This window comes from Macaca thibetana, chromosome 9 (assembly GCF_024542745.1).
Source record: "Macaca thibetana thibetana isolate TM-01 chromosome 9, ASM2454274v1, whole genome shotgun sequence".
Taxonomy (NCBI): domain Eukaryota; kingdom Metazoa; phylum Chordata; class Mammalia; order Primates; family Cercopithecidae; genus Macaca; species Macaca thibetana.
The window spans coordinates 110,499,520-110,522,685 of NC_065586.1; the positions used below are offsets into that span (position 1 = coordinate 110,499,520).

At 48.3% G+C, this 23,166-nt stretch overlaps 1 protein-coding gene across 7 annotated transcripts in view; it reads right to left on the minus strand.

The window, feature by feature from the left end:
- Positions 1 to 22,220, minus strand: part of AFAP1L2 (actin filament associated protein 1 like 2) — a 108,937-nt gene extending 86,717 nt beyond the window's left edge. For 6 of the 7 annotated variants that reach the window (XM_050804229.1, XM_050804224.1, XM_050804223.1 and 3 more), the window contains exons 1-2: positions 22,172 to 22,218; positions 16,549 to 16,602 (exon numbers count right to left, since the gene is read on the minus strand). In XM_050804229.1, the coding sequence (XP_050660186.1) occupies positions 16,549 to 16,602; positions 22,172 to 22,187 (70 nt within the window). In that variant the 5' untranslated portion in view covers positions 22,188 to 22,218. Of the gene's footprint in view, positions 1 to 16,548; positions 16,603 to 22,171 lie in introns of all 7 variants that reach the window. The other variant, XM_050804230.1, reaches the window with a different exon arrangement.
- Between the last annotated feature and the right edge of the window lie 946 nt (positions 22,221 to 23,166).

The window sequence follows — 23,166 nt, forward strand, 5'->3', positions numbered from 1 at the left end:
AATAGTCTGTCAATTTCCCAAATGATGAAACATAGATTGACACATGACCCAACAATTTCACTCTTAGGTGTGTGTGTATTAATATGCATGTGTGTGTATCTCACACACAAGAAAAATGAAAGCATATGTCCATTCAAAAACTTGTACACGAATGGTTACAGCAGCATAGTAGCATTATTCATAATAGCCAAAAAGTGGAAACAACCTGAATTTCCATCAGTGGATGAATGGATAAACAAGAGGTGTTATAGTCATACAACAGAATATTATTAAGCCATGAAAAGCAATGAAATACTGATACAGGCTTCAACCTGGATTGAACCTTGAAAACACTATGCCAAGTCAAAGAAGTCCGTCACAAGAGTCTACATAGTATATGATTCCATTCAAAAGAAAGTTCAGAATAGGGAAATCTGTAGGAACAGAAAGTAAATTAGTAGTTGTTTAGGGATGGGGATGAGAGAGAAGGATGTAAGGATGAAGGGGTGATCACTAAAAGGTACAAGGTTTCTTTTTGAGATGATGAAAATGTTCTGAAATTAACTGTGATGACGGTTGCCCATGTCCGTGAATATACCAAAAGCCATCGAATTGTACACTTTAAATGGGTGAATTGTATGGTACGTGAATAATACCTCAATAAAGCTATTTTTTAAAAACACAAAACACAGGAGATTTTTTATGTATAATTCTAGGAAAAGACTTTCTAAGTATAAGCAAAACCCAGAGCCATAAAAGGAAATAAATTTGACCACAAAATAATTTTTTAAAAATCCTATTTCAGAAAAATAAATATAAAACAAGTCAAAAGATAAGAAACTGGAGAAATCTTTGCAACTCATACCCAAAGGGTTAATTTCCTTCACACACAAAAAGCTCCTAAAAAATTAAAAGACCTACAATCCAACAACAACGAAAAAGGATAATGCGTATGAAGACAGCGTACACACACACACACACACACACACACTCTCACACAGACACAGCTCTTAAACATATGGAAAGATGTGCCATTTCACCCATAAAAAAAGAAGTGTAAATTATCAGGAAGAGATCCTATAAAGAGATAGCTTTGCCCCTTCTCTGGGGCAAAGATGACTGAGTTTGATACCATTTTGCTGATGAAGGTTTAGGGAAACAAACAGACACTTTGCTGATGACAGTGAAAAATGACAAGCCTCTCCAGAAAGCAATTTGGTAACATCTTTGCAAATTGTAAGCACACGTGTCCTTCAATCCAGCAATTCTACTCTGAGAGTTTATGCTGCAGATATTTTTCATGTGTCTGAAATAACCTACATGCAAGGCAATTCATGGTCATGTTGTTTGTCATAGCAAAGGACTGGGGGAAAACGTAAATGCCCAATGATTACATGAACTGGTGATCGCCATATAAAGGAAGGACAGAGCAGAAGTACAAAGAACACAGCAGCATATCTATCAGGAATGAGCTCAAGATACAGCCTTGACTTAAGGAAGAAGGTCCACCCTCACTTCTATGTGAGAGCTAAAAAAGTTGATCACGTGGACATAGAGAATAGAGTGACAGATACCAGGCACCGGGAAGGGTGGGTAGAAGAACAGGAAGGACGAAGAGAGGCGGGCTAAGGACAAAGAGAAGCTGGCTAACGAGTACAAACATACATTAAGAGAAGAAATAAGTTCTAATGTTTGATAGCACTCTAGGGTGACTAAATTTAGCAATGATGTTATGTATACTTCTTTTCTTTTTTTTTTTTTTTTTTTTTTTTTTTTGAGACCGAGTTTCACTCTTGTTGCCTAGGCTGGAGTGCAATGGCACAATCTCGGCTCACTGTAACCTCCGCCTCCTGGGTTGACGCTATTCTCCTGCCTCAGCCTCCCGATAGCTGGGATTATAGGCATGAGCCACCACACCTGGCTACTTTTGTATTTTTAGTAGAGACGGGGTTTCTCCATGTTGGTCAGGATGGACTCAAACTCCTGACCTCAGGTGATCCGCTCACCTTGGCCTCCCAAAGTGCTGGGATTACAGGCATGAGCCACCGCGCCTGGCAATATTATGTATATTTCAAAGTAACTAGAAGAAAAGATTTCAAAGGATACCAACACATAAAAATGATAAACACTTCAGGTGATGGATACCCCAAATGCCCTGACTGGATCATTACGCTTTCTATGTATGTAACAAACACTCACATGTACTCCATAAATACACAAATTATTATATAGCCATGAAAGAGGGAAAAAAAAAAGATCAACAGTGGTATGCTCTGTTTGGGGGAAAGAAAAAATGTTGTACATATATGGCTGCCTATATGTGGACAACGTTTTGAAAGATACACAAAAATCTGGGGCAGTGTTTGCCTCTCGCAAGGGCAGGCGAATGAACCTGGCTCTGAGGGGCTTCCTTTTTGCTGTGCTCTGTTGCTTTTTAGAACTTTTTACCATAGGGGTTGGAAAGAAGGAGCAGGCAAAAAACAGGGACAGGAGAGGAGGAAAAGGAGGAAGGGAAGGAAAGATGGAAGGGAGGGAACAAAGGGAGGGTGAAGGGAGGGAACAAAGGGAGGGTGAAGGGAGGGAAGGAGGAAAAAATAGAGAGGAAAGGGGCTTTTTTATTATTGCAGAGAGAAGAAAAAGATCTGGAGAGTGTAACACATCCCTGACAGATATTATCATGGAGGGTGGAATTCTAGGGATTTTCATATTCTATATTACAAATTTCTGCCACATATGCATATTTTATAATAAGCATGTATGACTTTGCCATAAAAATATAGCTGTAAAATTACTACACTGAACTCCTTACAGAGTGAAATAGCAATTTGAAATGTGTAGCTGTTGTGTATGCTATTTTAAATTATTTAAAATAACTCCATCTGAAAAACCAAAAACAACAAAAAGAAGAGCAGAAAGGAAAACTAGGTTTACCCCATTGGGTCCCACCAACTTGGAAATCTGACCCTTTCTTTTTGCCCTGGAAAGCTGGGGGAGACAATAACCAGGGAGGGAAATGGAAACAGAGCTTGCTGGAGGTGGGGATTGCCGACGCGCAGCCTGGAGGCTGACAGAGGCTCTCCTTCTCTCTTCCTGAATCCTCAGTCCATCTTCTCTTCTTCTCAGTCTTCCCCTCCCACCTCCAACCTCATCACAGGAAGAATGAAGCAGGACCCGCCTTCTGGTCCTGCCCCTAGCGCTTCTCCCTTGGCCCCAGCGCCCTCGTCCATTCAATGACAATGGATGCAACAACATGGTCTGCCCTAAAAGGACTGAACCCTCTCAAACCCCACGATCCAGTGACAACTGCATTTACACATATGTCAAGAGGAGGAGCCATCATCCCATAAGGAAGCTTCCAGAAGACAGTACGTGAGAGGCACCATCATTCACTCTGATTATTCAGGACCTTTCTTGGCAGCCATGAATCCCATCCTTGCCTCTGCCTCTATCTCAGCTGCACCCTCTCCACGGCTGCTTGGCCTTCCTTGCTTCATCAATGGCATCTTGTCTGTGGTCCCCACCCCGCTCCAAGCGACGAACCAACTTCACTGGAGCGTCTGCTGCAGGCTCTCTGAGAAGGGCCATTGTTCCCCCCACACTTGTCCAAAGCCTCCATTGAGGGCCGCTGTGAGCGTGGATGGAGGGCATTCATCACCGGGAACATTTGCCAACAAATGAGAGACAGCTGTTGGGCCCGAATGGCGTGTGGCTGAACGTTGCCTGGGGTGAGATTTATTTTTCGAGTGAGAACAACCTCACTTATTTTTCCTTCCAAATTTTAAGAAAAAGAAAAAATACTCACCTTCCTCTGCCAAGCCAGAGTCCAGGGCCATCCCACTAATCACATAGCACGTAAGGCCCATGGGGAGTCCAGCAGCATGGGTTAAACACCTACTTCTAGAGACAGGTACAGCCACAGCCTAGCCCACTGCCTGCTGGGGGCTGTGCCCTGTGGTCAGGGACCACGCCTCACCCCCCGTGATCCTCCACTTGCCCACAGCAGTGCGGGGCCCACACACTCAGCAGGGACTTCCAAAAGCTCCAGGCCTGGTTGAGAGGGACAGATGGGAAACTCAACAGAACCTCCTGGGAATGATCAGGAACAAAGCAGATGCCCACCTGGGTGCCAAACACTCTGCAGCACATTTTAGGAGCTGTAAAACAGAGACCCCAGGAACAGAGACCCACATAGGCCAGGGACATGAAGCACTGAATGGGCCCCGTATGGAGTATAGGCAGCAGGGGCCAGAGGTAATCGACCAGGGTGGGCTTCCAGGAGGAGGCAGCAGGGGGTGAAGGTGGGTGTGATGGGGAAGGTGAAAGGATGGGAGCAGGTCCCTGGCATGATGAACAGCATGAACAAAGTCCTGGCTGGACCAGCAGGGACAGGACATGGAGACAGGAGGGCTGGAAGCCAGACACACAGGGCAGCCCCGTTTTAGGAGAGGCTCTTTCATCAGGCCAGCGATCTCTTCAGAGATTGCCACAGAGTCCCAAGCTCAGCTGTGAGTGATGCCAAGGCACCCTCCTCCCCATCCTAAAGGAATGCACCAAGATGGCTTGACTGCAGCTGGAGGACCTGACGCCCAGGTTAACATCAGATCCAAACATGGCTGCAGGTCAGGGTCGAAGCCATCTGAGGATGGAGGTCATGTCCAGCTTGATCAAGCTAGACCAGGCAGCAGAATGTGCCGGAGAGTCAGATAGAGCTGGGTTTGGATGCTGCCAGGTTGGCCGTGGGCTTTTGCTGGGGTTGCCTCTGGCCTCAGTGTCCAGCCTCAGTGTGTTCCATGCTCAGAATCAGGATAATGACATTTACCGCTGGATGCCTACCTCCCTGCCCCCACATCCCATTGTGATTCTGCCAGCCTGTAATAAAATGAAAGTGTCTGACAGAAAAGCCTTGGGAAGCCTTTGATTAACATTCTTAACTCAGCCTAGCTCAGGCAAACAAGTTCCAGCATTCCAGCGGACATCTCCCTGAGCAAAGCGATGCCAAGAATGTCAGTGAAAGATTCTAAAATACTTTTCTTATTGGAACCCTTCCAGGTGTTCAGCCACTCCAGGGAGGCTACAGGTACCTGGCGGAGGGTGGGAGTTAAATAGTTCAGGTTCTCACCACCCCCTCTCAGGAGTCCCTGGGGATTCACTGAGACGACGACGAGTAGAGAATGTCCAAGGAAGGAATCAGAAGCCAGGGAGCGTGGTCACTACCAGATATGGGCAGCCAGACCGAGACTCGGCTGAGAGTCTGAAAACCCACCATCTGGTAGTAACAGCTTCCCAGTCAGTTGCTGTGAGACAGGTAAGTTAAGGTCCCAGGCCCTCGGTAACCTCACGGAGAAAACGTCTATCGTAGGACTTCTGACACCTTCAATGGGACATTTGTGAGGGGAAATGAGGGAAACGATGGAACGTATTTTGAAATAAAAAGGAAAAGGACCTGGGCATGGTGGCATGCACCTGTAGTCCCAACTACTCAAGAAGTCGAGGTGGGAGGATCGCTTGAGCCCAGGAGGTCAAGGCTGCAGTGAGCTATGATGGTACCACTGCACTCCAGACTGGGCAACAGGGAAAGACCCTGTCTCTTAAAAGAAAAAAAAAGGTACTGGCCTTAATTCTTATTTTTAATAACTGCTCTTGATCGTGATTCCCTGCTTAATATCAACAAGGCAGCAGCTGCAAAGCAGGGAAGATGAAGAGAATCAGGGCTGACAGGTGGGGGCTCTTCATGTCAGAGATGGTGCTAGAAGTTAGGAGAGGGGAGATGAATGTGTCCCAAGCAGCCCTGCCCTACCCAGGCAGCAGCCGGAACTGCACCTGCTCCAGAGCAGCTGCCAGGAGGCCCAGGGGTTCCTTAGGCCCAGCAGGCTCTCCTGGCCAGGCTAAGGAATCAACAGCCAGGGAGTGACCGAGCAAAGCACACCCAGCAACAGCATGGTCCCAGGCAGATGTCCTTCTAGAGTTGCAACTCGTGCTTAGGCCATGTGGGCCTCAGTCCTGGGACTGCAGGGGGTTTACCAGCCTCCATGCTTTGCAAAACTCTGATGGTTCTCCCCACAGCAGGCTCCTCCTATTCCCTGAGGTCTCAACCCAAATGTCACCTCCCTAGGGAGACTCTCCATGACCCCCATGCTAATGTTGGACACCACTCCCTACCATCACCAAGTTACTCCCACAACATCCTGCTTTCTTTCTTCACGTGACTCATTACTCTCTGAAATTAACCTGTTGTAGAATGGTGCTTGCATGTTTGTGGTTTGCTTTCCTCCACTGGAACACAAGCTCCATCAGGACAGGGGACTCGTCAGTACTGCGTCGGGCTTACCTCTGCACTGAGACACTGGCACAAAGTAAAGCTCAGAAAATGTCGATTGTCCAAATACCTGGATATTCTCCCATTTAAAGGGGCCAATTAAGGACATCGGCACATTCATTACAAAATCATACATCCTTTGAACTGGAAAAGACCCTGGGGCTGATACCTGAGCTTGAGAAAATAGAAATGAAGATTTCTATTGTCCCCTCACTTAAGATATCAATATTCCAAGGGACCCAAAAAATTGGAAATGCAGGTTCAGAGACATGGGCAGAAACTGAACACTGTCAGTAAAGGATGGACAAGTTGGACGAAGAACAGCTAGAAGGAAGAGGCATCAATAAGCAACATCCAGGGCATGAGAAAGAATGCCGGGAAAACAGTGACACCACCAGAGCCAACCTCAGGGGTTATTTCTATGTTCTGGAAGACTTAAGCTTTAGTCACTGGCTTTAAATGCAATTGGAGTTGCTGCCCACACCCTGAGCCCACATCCAAAAGGGTTAGCTCTTCTCCTGCCCACACTCGCGAGACCCCAGGCAGCACCAGGTCCTGCCTCTGGGGCCCAGGCAGGACACAATGCCAGGCAAACAGGGACCCTGGTCATCTGGTCCACATGGACCTTCGAATCTCAAAAAAGGATTTTAAAAAAGAAAGCAACTATTATTTCAAGTAGAAATAGAGATGATGGAACAAAAAAAGATCAGGGGCCAGCTCTGTCCAGATCCGATCAATCCCAGGGTGGAAAGTGGGGAGAGGGAATGTGTCATGCTTGGATACACTGATTTTGAGTGAATCTCCTGAGTGGAGAGGAGCAAAATGAACCCCTAGCTCAGAGTCTAGTGATCTTGTGTCCAGTCAATCAGGTACTAGAAAAATCTAATTCCACTGCATTTTACTCAGTGTGATAAACATTTGGACGCTGGCTGTCAGCCATGACCTGTACTTAGCGATGTGAACCCAAGGATGACTAAGAGCTCAGGCACTCAGAATGGCTGGAGGCGACTGAAAAAAATACACAGCTACGAAAAGCCAGCCCTACCACCCCAGGCTTATTCATGCATCTCCCCTCTTCTGTGACAATGGTGGACTGCTAACCACCACTACAACCCTGACAGTCAAAGGCAAGCTTAGAGTCAAACGTAGGGATAGTCTGTTATCACAGCTTCATGAGAACTTGGACAGTCCAGAAATTAATATGAAGGAAAATGGCCTTACCATGACTCCTCCATAGGGTGAGGGGTGGTAGAGAGTCTCCTCCCCATCCTTCCACAGCACATCACTTGAGCTTCTGGTATTGTTCTCACTATGTCAAATTCTGCTCCAAGTCAGAATTATATGTAGGCTCTGGTATCGACAATAGGCTACAAGCAAATGCATGCAATTTCCCTTTCTTCCCCATACCTCATTCTCCTCCCGCAACAACGATGACCTTCCTAATATGCACCTTTTCGTTTGTATGTGTTTTGCTTAATGTGGATTGCTTCATGAATTTTTAATGACTGTAAATACTATTGTCAACCGTCCTTTTCTGCTTCCTACCTTTCCATGAGCACTGTGTGTTAAAGATTCATCTATGCTGTTGGATGTACATCTCAGCCATTGCTTCTATTGCTGCATAATTCTCTAAGACGTGCATCTATCAGTTTATCTGTTCCCTCTCCCAAGTGACACCTAGACTGCTTCCCATTCTCTACCATGACAAATAATGCTGCAGAGATCATCCTTGACCCTGCCCCCTAATGGGCCCATGCAGACATTTCTTTGGGAATTGCTAGATCGTATGGTAAGTGCATCTTCAACACAATTAAGAGTAGTCGGCCGGGCACGGTGGCTCACACCTGTAATCCCAGCACTTTGGGAGGCTGAGGCGGGCAGATCACGAGGTCAGGAATTCAAGATCAGCCTGACCAACATGGTGAAACCCCATCTCTACTAAAGATACAAAAATTAGCCAGGCATGGTGGCATGTACCTGTAATCCCAGCTACTCAGGAGGCTGAGGCAGGAGAATCGCTTGAACCCGGGAGGCGGAGGTTGCAGTGACCCGAGATCACGCCACTGCACTCCAGCCTGGGCAACAAGGCGAGACTCTGTCTCAAAAAAAAAAAAAAAAAAAAAAAGGTCTACCTTCCAGACTGGCTGCACTAGCCTATACTCCCTCAGCTCTACATGAAAATGGTTGAACCCAGTGTCCCTGGGAAAATGTGGCTTCGTGCCACGTTCTCATTTCTGCCAGTCTACTAGGTGGTGGTTTTGGTTGACTTGCCTCTGATGACTAAAGGAGCCCAGGCATTTCTTCAGATGCTTGTTAGCCTTTTGGCAGCTTCCTTGACCCGTAAACTCCTGTTCATACCCTTGATTCACTGTCTTTTCCATGTAGATTCCTGCCTTTTTCTGGTTGATTTGCAGGAGTTCCTTGTATATCCTAAATGTTAATAGAACAGCTTTTAAACATTGTAAATCTCTCTCTCCTTTCTGCCAGCTGCCTATTAATTTTGTCCAGGATGTCACTCAGTGAACAGAGCCCTTAACTTTGATGTAATCCAACTCTAAGAAAACCTGAGGACAGCAAACAGTTCTCATTCAGTTGCTCTTTCTTTTTTTCTTTTCTTTTCTTTCTTTCTTTTTTTTTTTTTTTTTTGAGACAGAGTCTCTTTCTGTCACCCAGGCTGGAGTGCAGTAGTGAGATCTCGGTTCACTGCAACCTCTACCTCCAGGATTCAAGCGATTCTCCTACCTCAGCCTCCAAAGTAGCTGGGATTATAGGTATCCGCCACCACGTCTGGCTAATTTTTGTATTTTTAGTAGAGATGGCATTTCACCATGTCAGCCAGACTGGGCTTGAATTCCTGACCTCAGGTGATCCACCTGCCTCAGCCTCCCAAAGTGCTGGGATTACAGGCATGAGTCACTGGGCCCAACCAATCAGTGTTTCTTGACTACTCACAATATCCCACACATGAGATTAGTGCTGTGAACACCAAGAATACTGTCCTTGGCCCTTAAGGAGCTTACAGCCTACTAAAAATATAGACTTCCATCAACCATAACCCAGACACAACGACCATGGCCATGAGGGTTGTGCGAGATGAGGTGAGGGTTAAGGGATCCAGTGGGGGCCAGGGTCAAGGTGTCAAGGCCCAGTGAGCCTTGACAAATATGCTTACCAGGCAGCCCTGAAGGGAAGGCCTTTCAAACCAACAGACCAGCACATGGAGAAGCCCAAGTTAGGGAGCTACAAGGAGTCCAGTATGACTGTGGCACAGAGCCAAGTGAAGAATGGCTGCAGAGGCTGGAAAAATAGGAATGAGCCAGGTACAGAACGGGCTCAGGCTTTCTCCAGAGCAGTACAAGGACTCCTTACTCTCCCCACAGCCACTGGTGAGCTGCCCTAGATGCCGCCTGCACTCAAGGACAGGTCCTGGTTCAGGGGTCTCAGGAAATCTAGGCTTATCTTAGCTAGGATAGCAATGTATTGAAGTCTCAGAGAAACCCATAGACAGAATCCTAGAAAGAAAAGCACAGTGGCTCACACTTGTAATCCCAGCACTTTGGGAGGCTGAGGCAGGAGGATCGCTTGAAGCCAGGAGTTCAAGACCAGCCTGGTCAACATAGTAAGACCCCACCTCTACAAAAAAATGAAAAATAAATTAGCCAGGTGTGGTAGTGTGCACCTGTAAGTCCCAGCTACTCGGGAGGCTGAGTCAGAGGATGGCTTGAGCTCAGGAATTTGAGACTGCAGTAAGCGATGATAGTACCACTGTACTCCAGCCTGGGTGACAGAGCAAGATCCTGTTGAAAGAAAGAAAGGGAAAAAGAAAGAAAAAGGGTTTGTGTGCATCCAAGTTAAACTATCAAGGTGGATAAGAGATATCCACTAGACAGGTCTGGGTTGTCCTGAATGAAATTAGGACTTTCCCTCCTTCACCTCAGTTCTCAGCCACAAAATTCCCCAGCTCTCAAGGGTGCTTGTGTCAGAAATACACCGAATAAAGTCATTAGTGACACCGCAGAATCTTACCCAGGAACTCACCAGGAATGCTGCCAGTCAGCTGTTTCCTCCTAAATCTAAACCATTTTCACACTCATTATGATAATTTTTTAAAAAGCCATTTGGGGAAAATATTTGCTGCAAGCTATGTGACCACCTTTATTATGTTCTCCAACCAGAGAAGAAATCTATATGCACAGACACGTGGCAGCCAAGCCTGAAAGCACAGAGGAGGCCTGCAAGGAACTGAAGTCTGTCCATCCCAACAGAACAAGGTCCTCTGCACTCTCACTTTCTCTCTTCCAAGCTACCTCAACCTTCCCTTGGCAGGAAAATAAATCTTGTAGGACAAGTCTTATGCTTTGAGGACATTAGGTAAATAGCTTTAGGAAATTTTAAGAAAAAGGGGCTGATTGTCATCCCACACCTCCTTTCCCCCAATACGCATGTGCCCCGATCATACCTGATACCCGGAAAGTAAATGCTCAAGGCTGCAAGGAGACAAGGAAGCAGGCAGGCCCCAAGATAGGAGAACCCCATATCCTTTGAACCTACCAAAGGCATTTTCCAACACAATCTTTGGATCACTTCTGCTCTGAGATGATTCCCAACTCTATTGCTAAGCAGAGGGAGGTAACTAAGTGCCCCAAAGCCACCAACACTCTCCTGAGGCTTCCACAGGAGGCTTTAGCACAAGAAGCTTAGCACAAGAGGCTTTCACTCCCATACTGCCATGACATGCACCAGGGGTGAGGCTGTAGCCAAGAAACAAGGCTGACACTGACCTGAGCCCACACTGTTGCCCTGATTGGTGAGCCCCTGTTCTCACACAGGGGATGTGGGCTGCTGATTTGCTCTTACCCTCAACAATACACATGCTGGTGGCTCCCTGCATACCTGAGAGCACTCAGTGATCCACACTCTTACCTCCGGGTCAGAAAAGCAAAATCCCACACGCTAAGGACTTCATGCATGAATTAGAGTCCCTACAACCTTTTTCATCGTGAATAGAGACCTGGAGGCTGGGGGCAGGGAGGGAAGTTGGGGGTGGAATGGGAGAGTGAGTCAGGCTTTGGAAGGATCTGATCTCAAAAGCAACAGCCTGAATTCTCCCTCTGAGAACAAAACAGCCTTTCCACTCTCGAGGGAACCAGTGCGTGGTGAGTTGGGAGCGGCACCTGAATCCCGTAACTCTTGGAGATTTGCTCCCTGCCAGAGCTGTTTACAATTACATCCACCAAACCAGCTTCACATGGGCGGGAGACGGGCGCTTGCCCGCTGAGAAGCCAGGAGGTCAATGGAAAAAATTATTTTAGTCAATGGTGAGCCTTCATGCTTGGAACTTTTATCCAAACAATGGACACTTTCTCATGCTCCTCCTGGGCGGACACCAGTCCCTCCTCTGATACTCAGTTCCTGGGGACCTGGGATGGCAGTGGGAGGAGCCCCTCGCAGTGCGGGAATTTTGACTCCACCCCTTGGTGGTCAGCGAGTCACAGCACTGTTTAAGGACCCACAGAAAGAGAGTAAGTCTGCCCTTTCCTGGTACCCTAATCACTGTGACACTAACCTGCTGGGGGGGGGGACCACGGGCAAAGTCCCAGGGTTAGCAAGTAGCACTGGATGGGAGGATCGGGGAAGGTGCCATTTTTTTGCAGCAGGCCATGAGAAGTGACACCTTTTAGGGCTTGAGGAAGCAGCAGGGGCCACAGTGAACAAATTCCATTGAGACCTGCACTTCTAGGAGGGAGTAAGATACTGAGAATAAGCCCCAGTTTCCCCACCCTGCCTCTGAGGTCACCAGCCCCTCCTGGGGGAAGCCTGGAATTCAAGCCATGGCTATTTGAAATGAGAGCCTGAGACCACCAGAGGCCTGGGGACCAGGAGAGAGTGGGAGGGTCTGACTCTCCTCTGTGTCTTTTTGGCCTCAGGTTCTCAGTGGGAATCCCTTCTTTGAACTCAGGACCCAGGAGACCTGGAGACCTGAATGGAAGTGGTAGAAAGAAACAGAGTGAAAAAGCAGGAGAAAGTCAAGAAGGGAACAAAAGAAGAGAGGAGAAGAGGAGAGGAGAGGGAGGGAGGGAGCAAGAGATGCAGGTACAGGAGCCAGTGTGAGCCTGTGCATCCAAGAGGCGTCCTGAAGCACCCATAACTCACACCTGTGCATGTGGTTTTGAGATCCACCCTTCCTGCTTTGCCCCAGGCTACTTTCAGAACATCTGGGATATTACTAACTTGAACCAGAGACAAGCTTCCACCGACTCCTGGGAGACATGAGTCTCACCCAGCTCAAGTACCTGGAGCAAGACATCTGGAATTGTCACAGCACAACTGTGTCACAGCCATACAGAAACTGTGCTTGACCACCATGCACACCATGATCCTCAGCCACAGTTCTGGTAACATCAACAGTAGGGACCCCATCTCTAAAACATGCCAAAGACATGTGATCCAACTCTGCCATGTCAGTCAAGGACCAGCTGCTCTGTACTGGGTGTTCAAGCAGTAGGTGCCACTTCACCATCCTTTATTCTCCCTAAGTGTGCAGGAAACTGCCAAGCAGAAGCCACGGGGGGCTTCTGTTAACTGTAGTACCTAATGTTGGTGCTCATCTTTATTCAAAGAATGTGCTAGAATCGAGTGCTGCAAAAGTCCTGACAATGCAAAGGTGGTAGAGTGTTGACCATTGTGAGCTGATAAGGAGTCTAGGATAGTAACAGAGTATTTGCCTCCAAGGAGACCCAGGGCCATGAAGATGGCCCAAGCAAACTTGCCACCCAGTAGGTCCCAGCTCTGATTCCAGGGACACGAAGCACCCTAGCAGTTCCTTCCAAAAGGACCACATTTGAATTTTAGTAAATCAGCTCAATATGTTCTAGGACTGTGGGTATTAAATAAAAGAAGTCAGTGAAACCTCCAAACAATAAGCTCATTCAACACAATCTTTTTTCCTCCCCCCATCTGGGGACTTGAATACAGTGGACATGAATAAATCCTGTTGTATAAAAACTGGGGGAGAAAAAACGGGGGGTGGAGGATGGAAGGAAATGGCAGGATTCCCACTTGTTGGGCTAACAAGAAGGCTAAGACAGTCCCCCAAACCCAAACAGATGCCAGTGTGCCCAGGCAGCCCAGGGGAGACTGTGGCAGAGGTGTGCAGCCCAGGGAAGGAAGCATCTGGAATCTCCCACTCATAAGCTCCCAGCTTCTCCCTTGCACTCAAATCAGATGTGGGCCTTGGGGCTGCCCCAAACCCGATCCTTCTTAGGTAGACCAGCCACAAACGAGGCCTGACCCTGCATCAAGGAAATTTCACTTCAAGTATGCACAAAAAACACTTCCTGCCTCTCTAAATATCAGTGCTTTCCCCTAACAAAGCTAAGACAATTAGAACTGAGGATTGCACTGGCTATGAGTCTGTAATTCTTCCAGAACACCCTGGAACAGGAGGAAGAGACCTGCCTTTGTGGGTGACTAGTGGTTTTGATGTGTTTGTGATTTAAAAGAGTTGCATGTGTGAAATTCTCCTGTGTAATTCATGGTTGAATGTGACCTCAGCCCATGTGGTCCTCACGGATGGAAGTTCCACAACCTTCCAACAGGCTGTGCTTAATAGAGATGCAGACACAGACTCAGCTCCCCAGGGTACACAGCGAGATAAAATTCACCTGAAAAACAGGCAAATTCAACATGGGCTTTGATAAAAACAAATAAATAAATAAAAAGGAGACCACCAAGATCTTAAGATTCCATTAGGATCACCAGAGTGATACTTCTTCCTTCTTGGGGACTTCTACATCCTGTCTGCTGGCCTGGTGCAGAGATGACTGGTAATTCTGCCCTTGCATCAAAAGGCTTCTCGCTGTCTAGAAATAAAAGGACTAATTCCTTACATCAAATGCGACTAGGTATGTTATTTCGATAAATCATGGGTTCTTCCCCTCAAAATCAATTCTAGCTAGCATAGACAAGCAGGACTGCCAAAAACAAAAAGTCAACCAGGAAATAATTATCCTGCAGACTTGAGTACTCAATTCTAATACAATAACTTTATTGGTGGAAAAATAAAAAAAGACTTGCAGACAGGCTGCCAAAGTCAGTACATTAGATCCATGTGTGGATAGCAGCCGAGTTCCCAGGGTGGGAACCTGAGTCTAATGCTCTTATATTCCATGGTTCCTCCTGGGCTTGTTGGCTGCCTGGCCTTTAGGGGAGCTGCTTTTGCCTTTTCTCTAAACAAAGGGAGAGCTTCCACTATAACACTGATTGTGCCTAATGAAAAAGTCTCTGGCATTTAGGATGTCATCAGGCATGAGCCTTTTCGTTTTGTACCAAATTTCTCACCCTTTTCTGCTGTATACACCTCCAGAACCATTGCAGACACACCCACACCAAGACTCGGTTGCTAATTACAACCCAGGATAACCAACCTTGACCTTGATCCTTCATCTTATACCACAGCATCACAACTGCTAGAGTGTTTTTAAAAGTCAGCTTTATTGAGGTTCATTTACACACAGAAAAAAAAAAAAACCCTGTTAACTACACTGTTAACTACACAGTTCTGAATTGTGACGAGTCTATATGACTGTGTAACCACTACCAAAATAAAGATATTGAACATCTCTATCATTCCAAAACTTTTCCTCATGCCCTTTGTAGCTCACGCCTTCCCCTAGTCCCAGTCCTGGCAACTACTGATCTATTTCCGTATAGTTTCGCCGTTTCCAGAAAGTCATATAAACAGAATCATTCAGTGTGCAAGCTTTTGAATCTTGAAAAGCAGTATGCTTCTTTCACTTAGCATACTGGTGTGTATCACCAGTGGTAAGTTACGATCTGCCAGTTTTTAAGCTTTGGACTTTCACTTTCTTGTCAAAGAGACAAAATAATTGGCTCTAGCTCATCTTTGCTATGGAGACATCAAACTCTTGATTCAGAAGCTTTTACTAAAGCTTAGGTCCGGTAATAGGGCAACTCACCATCTCAGTTGGCCCAGGACTGCGGGGTTTCCTGGGACACCAGACTTTCAGTGGTAAAACCAGGAAAGTCCCAAGCAAGCTGGGAAGGCTCGTCATTCAATTTGGGAAAACCACCTCCAAGGGTAGGACTGTACATTCACCCAGCTTGGATTCTTCCTGTTGCACAGTGGTTGCTGTCTCTGCGCTAACAGCTGGCTAGCCTCTCTTGGTTTAATCACCAGCAGAAGGCTGATTGGCAGTGTGCTGGGGCTGAGTTTCCATACAAGCTCACCACAGTTCACCAGGACTGTATCTGCCTTTGAAGTCCTGGGAGGAGCTCCAGGAAGTGAGAAGAGAACTCAGGGATCTGCTTAGAAAACAGCAGAATAGGGCTTCTCTGGGCATGGCTGCCTCTCCCCACTCCTCCCTAACACCAGACTCCCCTGAGAGATGTGAGATCCATGGTCCCTGGCCTCACTGTGTTTTTGCATCAGTCCAGTGCATTGCGTCCAGGGGGAGGCAGGCTCCTCCTGTTTTTCTACACATTCTCCCTTCTCCCCGCTCAATGCTGTTTGTGGTTAGTTTGTTTTTTGAAACTAACTAGGGAGAATATGAGAGTCAAGTGATAGAAAATTAGGAAAGGGCTCAAAGCTACTATTTGAATGTAAGGGTCTCTCCTATATGGACTTACTGACACATCAGAGAAAAGTCAGGCAGGGCTAGGATGTAGCTCTACACATAAGGAATGAGCAATTCCTCGCCTCTTTCTCCACTGACATGAAGAATACACAGATGCTATCTCTGAGAAGCTAGGGTGCCTAGAGGCTGAGAAGCCCTGACTTGTATCTCCTAACAGCAGTGAAAAGCACACAGTGGGCAGAGCCCAGTGAACTGTGCAAAGGCGGGGACTGGTGGGATCAGAACCACATGCCAGAGGTTTCAGGGTATCTGCTCCCCTGCATTAATTTAACATTCTCTTTCTCAAGGTCTTTACCAATAGCTCTTACAAGTTATTCCACCAAGTGGCCTGCAAGGTAGATTAGTAATCATTATCCTCACTCACACAGATGAGGAAACAAGGCTCAGAAAGATTAATTGACTTGCCCAAGGTCGCATAGCAAGTTAGTGGCAAAAGTCAGATTAGAACTCCGAGCCCCTGAGTGCCCAGGCCGGCGCCCAGCTCCATGATCTCCCTCAACCATCCACCCAGAGCATGGGCAGAGCCAGGTCTGCGCCCTCGGGAGCCCTGGAGGCCAGACGAGCTGCTGCAGAGGGCACAGACAGGCTCATACTCACATGCAGAAACCTGCCGGATCCTTCTCTGTACCACCAGACAGCAACACCCCTGTGCTGGAACAGACAGAAATAAGGCTCAAGTCGGGAAAGCCAAAGGTGGCCACTGTGGGCCTTCATCTCCATTTCTGGAATTTGCCTTTGGGATTTTGCTTCATTTCTTTTTGTGAACCAGGTCTGTTCTCCAGAGCTAGAGCATGGGAGAATATGTGATCTCTTTGCCTGGAATTTGTTCATTTCCCCATTCCCCAATCATGTCCCAGACACCTACTATGCAGCTGGCAGTGTGCCAGGGGCTGGAGAGGGACATAAGGAAAGACAAAGTCCCTGTCTTGAAGGAGTTCAACCTTGCAGGGAAACAAACATAGACATGTACAATTATTAGAGAAATGTGACACTAATTCCACAAATATTTGTTGCATACCTGCGATGTGCTAGGCATTAATGAGGCTATCCCAAGAGTAATGAGGGTACACATCGGGAGTCAGGGGAAGCTTCCTGGGTGAAGAGACATGAGAGCTAGGTCCTGAAGATTGAGGAGAGTTTAACTGAGCAGCTAGTCCCTTCCTGGCTGAAGGGACACTGATAAGGAAACAATCTGAAATTGCTTTGAGCACTTCTTTCCTAAATAAATCCTTGAAAAGGAATTCTACCCTTTAGAGACTCAGTTCTCAGGGATATTATATCCTATTTCTGACTGTCTGGACTGTTGCTTAATCTCTGTAGGCCTCAGTAGGTCTGTCTCTCAAATGGGAGTGAATAATGCTCCGTGTTGCAGAGGGTAGCTCTGGGCTCAATGAACAATCTTTGGAGACACGGTCACACAAAAGTCCTTGAGAAATGGATTCCTCACATGGCCTACAGCATTCTCTTTCCCACTAAGTCTGCTACTCTCCAGCTCTCAACAGGAAATTGGTTTTATTTATAAGAATCACAATCCTAAACTGACCTTTGCTGGGCTACCCACCCACATTCCCTCCCTCATTTCCCTCTCCTCCCTAAGACACATCCTCTCTCCAAAGATTCCTCAGTGACCACAGAACAACTAGCATCGAAGAGCCATTGGAAAGTCAGATAGAGGAACACTACGAACACTGGAGGTTGTTTTCCAGATGGGGAAACTGAGGCCTGGAGAGCTCAGCAGTTTGCCCAAGGAAATGAAGCCTGTGGATCTCCAGGTTCCTGAGCCGCGACCTTCTTCATTGCACCATGACTGGCTTCATGTCTCAGCCAGGGCTCTGAACAGAACAAGCCATCCTCCCTCGGCGTGGGGGAAGTCTCTCTTCCCTGAATGACAGAAGCCTTTAAAGAAACATTTCCCGTTATTAAAGGGAATTGGAAGAAAACTGGCACAGTTTCCTCAGCTTTGAAGCTCCTTGGCCTTTCCTGGCCCTTTAATTGTGCTGGAAGCAGCCCAGCTCCCAGAGGTCCCACCCCTTCAGAAGAGAGGAAGGGCCCAAAGCAGAATTCCCCCACTCCGCTTGGCCTTTCAGCACCAAAAGTGACCTCTCAGTATTTCTGTTTCAGGCCATTTCATTGCCACATCATCCAGGGCTCCCACGCAACTTCAAAGTCAGGGAGCTCAGGGTCAAGTACAGGGAGCAAACCCTGAGCTTAGGATTTTAAGCACTACATTTGAGATAGTTTTTAAGCAATGTTCCCATAGCCTTTTAAAGCCTCTAATAGCTGAAGGTGATTACAGTAGATTTCTGCTGGTATTATAAGATTTGGTTAAGGAACATGATGTGAGCATGGGGGGGTATCCCTTTTACCCCACACTTGCTTTTAGTTTTCCAGGTGAAGAAAGCGTATGTAAAATTACAGACCTGTTGTGCTCTTTTGACATTTCATGTTTTGTAGGAAATTTGGTTTCCAACTTTGGCTGCTCAATGGAACCACCTGAAGACCTTTAAAAACTACAGTGCCCAAGCTGTACCCCAGACCAATTACATCAGAATGTCTTGAGTGGGGCCTTTACATCCATATTTCTGAAAGCTCCACAGATGATTCCATGCACAGCAAAGGTTTAGAACTACTGCCTTAGGTAGAACTTCAACAGAAAAAAAACCTGAGTTCGTAGGCACTGAAAAATAACAAATACAGATGATCCCTGAAGGTAGCATGCCCATCTCTTTTAATTTGCTTTTCTTTTCCAGGCCTTCCCTGACCACAGGTCTCAGGATCCCCATACAAACTTTAACGTATTTACTGGATTGACTCTTTGCAGTTCATATCTGCCTCCAGCGCCCTAGAGCTAAGTCGGGGGACTGGATGATCAAATTCAGAAACAAAAGAACCACAGAGAAAGAATGATTAGACTTTCAAACAATTACTGTGATCTAAATTGAATCTGAATATCTCAACCAGGCCCATCTGTATCCAAGTGTGATGCAATTTCAGGAAGCTTCGGCATGGATGTTCCAAGCACAATCCACAGATAGTAGGTCAGTCACATTTGGCCCAGACTCACTCACCAGCTGGGAGAGCAGTCAGAACCAGAATGCGTGACCACACTGGGTGAGTTCAGCCAATGGGCTCACGCACAGCGATAAAAGGATGCTCTTATGAGAGTCATAAATATGTAAACACATAAGGATGGGAACCTTCTCAAAGCACCCTGTAGGACTTGGCCCCACATCCTGACATTTGCGAGAGTCTTACTGCTTATACAACGCCAAAGAGATTCACATACAAAACATAGCCACTTTACCATCGCTATTTACAGCAACTCTCATAAAAGTGCCATCTCTCTAGGAAGGGACTCCCACATACTCCCCGATCCCTTATTTTTGCTTGGGCGAGTCATGGCTATCTAGCAGAAATCTTGGAAGGGACTGGGAAGAAAGTCTGGAAGTGTCTCTGCATCAGGCATATCACATGGGTGATATTCCAACCACCCATCAACTCCAGACCTCACTTTACATCCTACAAGACAATGGAAAATCCACTCAGAGCCTAAAAATGATAGGCTATTTTTGGAAGATGTAGAATATATATAACAAGCAGGCTAAGGAACATGGAAAGACAATTTCTCCTACATGAACTGCTTTATAAGATTTGCAAATTAGAGAAAACACTTTGAGACTCTGAAGACAGCCATGAGGCATTTCCACCTACCTGGGAGAGGGAGAGCTCAAAATTGGAAATACAGAAACAGAATGAAGAGGCATTTAAATAACACATTTAAAAAGTGTCACACATAATAAGAATTTTTCTTTACAATTTTTACTTAGGCTCCGAGAGCCCAACTAAATAAACCTGTTTTTTCCATTTAACTTTGTTGTTTAAACCACTATTCCTCGTTATCCCAATAACCATTCAATCTCAACTTTAAGATGATGCCCCCAGTCTCCGACAAGCAAGAGGAGTCTACTGATTCTAGTCAGTTACACTGGTTAATTAGAGATGGGCTTCATTTTGCATTTTGCACAGACGAACTTCTCCATTTAAAGGGTGTTCAAAGCACAACTTATCTGCCTCTCAGGAGAATGGGGAATTCTATATCCTGGGGCTGGGGGATCCCCAAATTCCTCAGTGAAAAGTGTAGTAAACATATTAGCGGCATGACACCAGGGAGACCAAATAAAGATTTTTCTCATGAGTCAAACACTGGAATTTGAGTTGGATTAGCCTCTGAAACCTAGATAATTCTCAGGTTTACCCACTTATCACTCTGTGTCTGATTTACTGCAAAATGATGAGGCAGAGACATGTGTTACCAAAAAACATAAGCACCCTGACCTGGAAACTAAGTTCCCTTCAGTTGGCAAAACGCCCCTAACTGATCCTCTTCGCGGGTGGGAGGATTTTAAGCTCCTGAGAGAGAAAGATAACTAAGGAGACTTTTATCAGGTCAAGGGCCAAGTCAAAAGCTGTTAATACAAAAGCCTTCTGAGAATAACTGGACATTTGGAAAGAAGACCCCGAATGTGATTTGCCCTGATTTAGAGAGATGAATATGCTGATTTGAGAAAGTAGCTTGCAGCCTACAGCTAACACCCCCCCCCCCCCCCGCAATACACACACCCCAGCTTTGCAAGTCAGGGAGCTGGAAGGCACCCCAGAGGCCAACACTTCCTGTCAGGCTCAACTCAAGGCCTGAATTCCCAGAGAGGGTCCCTCCCAAAGGGCGGAGGGGCCCCGGTGGGGAGGGAGTGCAAACGGCCATGTTACAAGGAGCGGGACTGTGGCTTCCTCAAGTGTCTGAGACAGCGTAAGTGCGCATTCAGTCATTCAAGCACAAAACTGACGTGATCCCAGTAGAATTTGAGACGAAGAAAATCACTGGGTTAGAAATGCGAGAGAAGCTCCAGAGAGGGTTCACAGAAAGAAATCAAAGGTGGCCAACTCCTCTAACCTTGTTCCCCGCCCCTCTCCACCCCCCCCCCCCCCCGCCGGCTCCCTGCTGTCGGCAAAGACCCTTCCTGAATATGTGAAGCGCTGTCTGAGACTTGGATCTTTTGCCTTCACCAGTAACCAGGAGACCCAGATGAGAAAAAGCAATGGGAAAGTGAAAGACATGACTACTTTAGGGAGGCCGGTCCCAACAGGTCCCTTTATGTCAGTTTCAGGGATCAGAGCCCGCCGGGAGTGAGGTTTCTTGGGAATCTGAGCGTTCTCTTTTTATTACTCTCTCCCAGGGGAAAACAAATATAGAAGCAGCATTTCCTCTCGCAGGTTTGGCGGAGACCGGTCTAGCACAAGAGAAGGCAAGAGCCTTTTCCAAAGGGAAGGGGTCTGTGGGGGGGATGGGGGAGGGGGAGCGCCTGCAGCGTTCCGCTTAAGGGGCAACTCCCTGTACTCCCTTTTCAAAAGAACCGCAATCGAGTCGTGTAGACCAGCTCCGAGGCTCCGAGTGCGGGTGCTAAGCTGGGCACTGGGCGCACCCGGGACGGCCCGCCCACCAGAGTTTGGCGGAGATCCTGGCCCCAGCCAAACCCAAAGCTCGCCCAGCTGCGCACTGAGTTAAGCCCTCGGGCCGGGAGGCCTCCAGGAGCTCCACCTGCCGGGCACTCCATTCGGCCCCCAACCCTCGCATCCCTCCTTTCTTGGGGTGGGGTAGCGGAGAAGGGCTTGGAGATAAACGGTGACCCGAACGGCAGGACGTTTGGGGAGGCCCGAACTAGCCCGGGGAGGGTCTGCGCGCCAACTCCACTGCCCAAACGCTTTGCCCGGAGCAGGAAGCCCCTAGCCCAGCGGGCGACCGTGAGAAAGGACCCAACACCCCGCCCCTTTGCCCCCAGCAGCTCAGCACGGTTCCCACCTTCTTCGGGGCTTCCTTGGCCCCAGGCATCTTTACCGCGCGGCGGAACTGATGGTGGAGTGGGGTGCCGGGCGCACCCTCTCTCCTGCAACAGGTGAGAAGCCCCGCCACGCCCCCCACTGACGACCCCCTCCTTCCGCGCCCGGGAGGATCAAAGGGCTCGGGGCCGCGGCAGTCACCTAAGAGCCCACCCGCCCAGTCCGCGGCGCCGCTGTCGCCCCCTCTTCGGCCCAGGTCCGGGCTGGGTGGTGGCAGCGGGCTCTGCTTATCCCGAGTCCTGGCGAGACCAGTCCTAGCCCTGCCCTCGGCGTTGCTGGGCGAAAGGGAGTGGGTGTGCGCCGCGCGGGGAACCCGCGCCCTCACCTTTGTACCGCTCCATCGGGGCCACGGAGTGCGCTCCTCGCGGCTCGGCTTCGGCGCTGCTCTCCCGGCGCTCGGCTCAGCGCCCAGGCCGCCGCGCTGGCCCCTCCCCGTGAGGTCACGCTCGCGGCCGGACCTTCTGGCTGGGCCGCCGCGCCCCGGGTCCTCGGACCCGGCCCCCGCCGGGCACGCCCCCAGCGCCCCTGTCCCCGCGCTGGAGAACTCCGGCCCGCCGGGGCTGACAGTCGGCGCTTGAGTTGGTGCGCACCCGCGGCCCCACTCGCCGCCCCCGGTCGCCTTGGCACTCCCTTCACGTCTTGGCTCCGGGGGCGTCAAGAGGGAACGAGACTGGAACGTTCCCAAACCCTGGGGGAGGCTCCGGGAGGCCGGGCTTGGGTGGGCCTCCAAGATTGTTTTTCCCCCACCCCGCTGCAAACCCAATGCCTGGAGGAGGAGACTGAGGTGCAAGCTAGGAGCCTGAGACTTGCTTAGATCTAGCTCCTCGTGGTTGACTCCCGAGCCAGAGCGCTTTTGCCCTAGGCCTTCCTGGAGGGGCGACGAGGGCAGGGGGGCGGGCAACCAAGCCTGCTCCGGGTTCTTTGGGGATTGCTCCCACTCTCTTGGAACCCTCTGGGCAGCCGCTGCCAATTGCGCACACTTTAGGGTGTGTGAAAACATCTGCTTGCTGACTTCTACCTGAATTTCCAGGGCCAACGACACAAGTCAGGGAGTGCCGTTTCCGGGGTGCCCAGTAAACCTGACCGCCTTGGAGGGGTGGCACCGGTTCCATAAGCAAGCTCGGTCATGGCTCTGAATCTCCACCCTGCACTGCCTCCATCCAGCAAATGCCACACTTACATCCTTTACCTTTTGCCACCGGTCTTTCCAGGCCCTTAACACGACCAAGTCTTCCCCATCCTCCCCCCAGAGATCTATGTGTTCTTTGAAACTATTCAGTTTTCATTTTAAAATCTCAGTCACGGTTTGTGCTGGGTGCC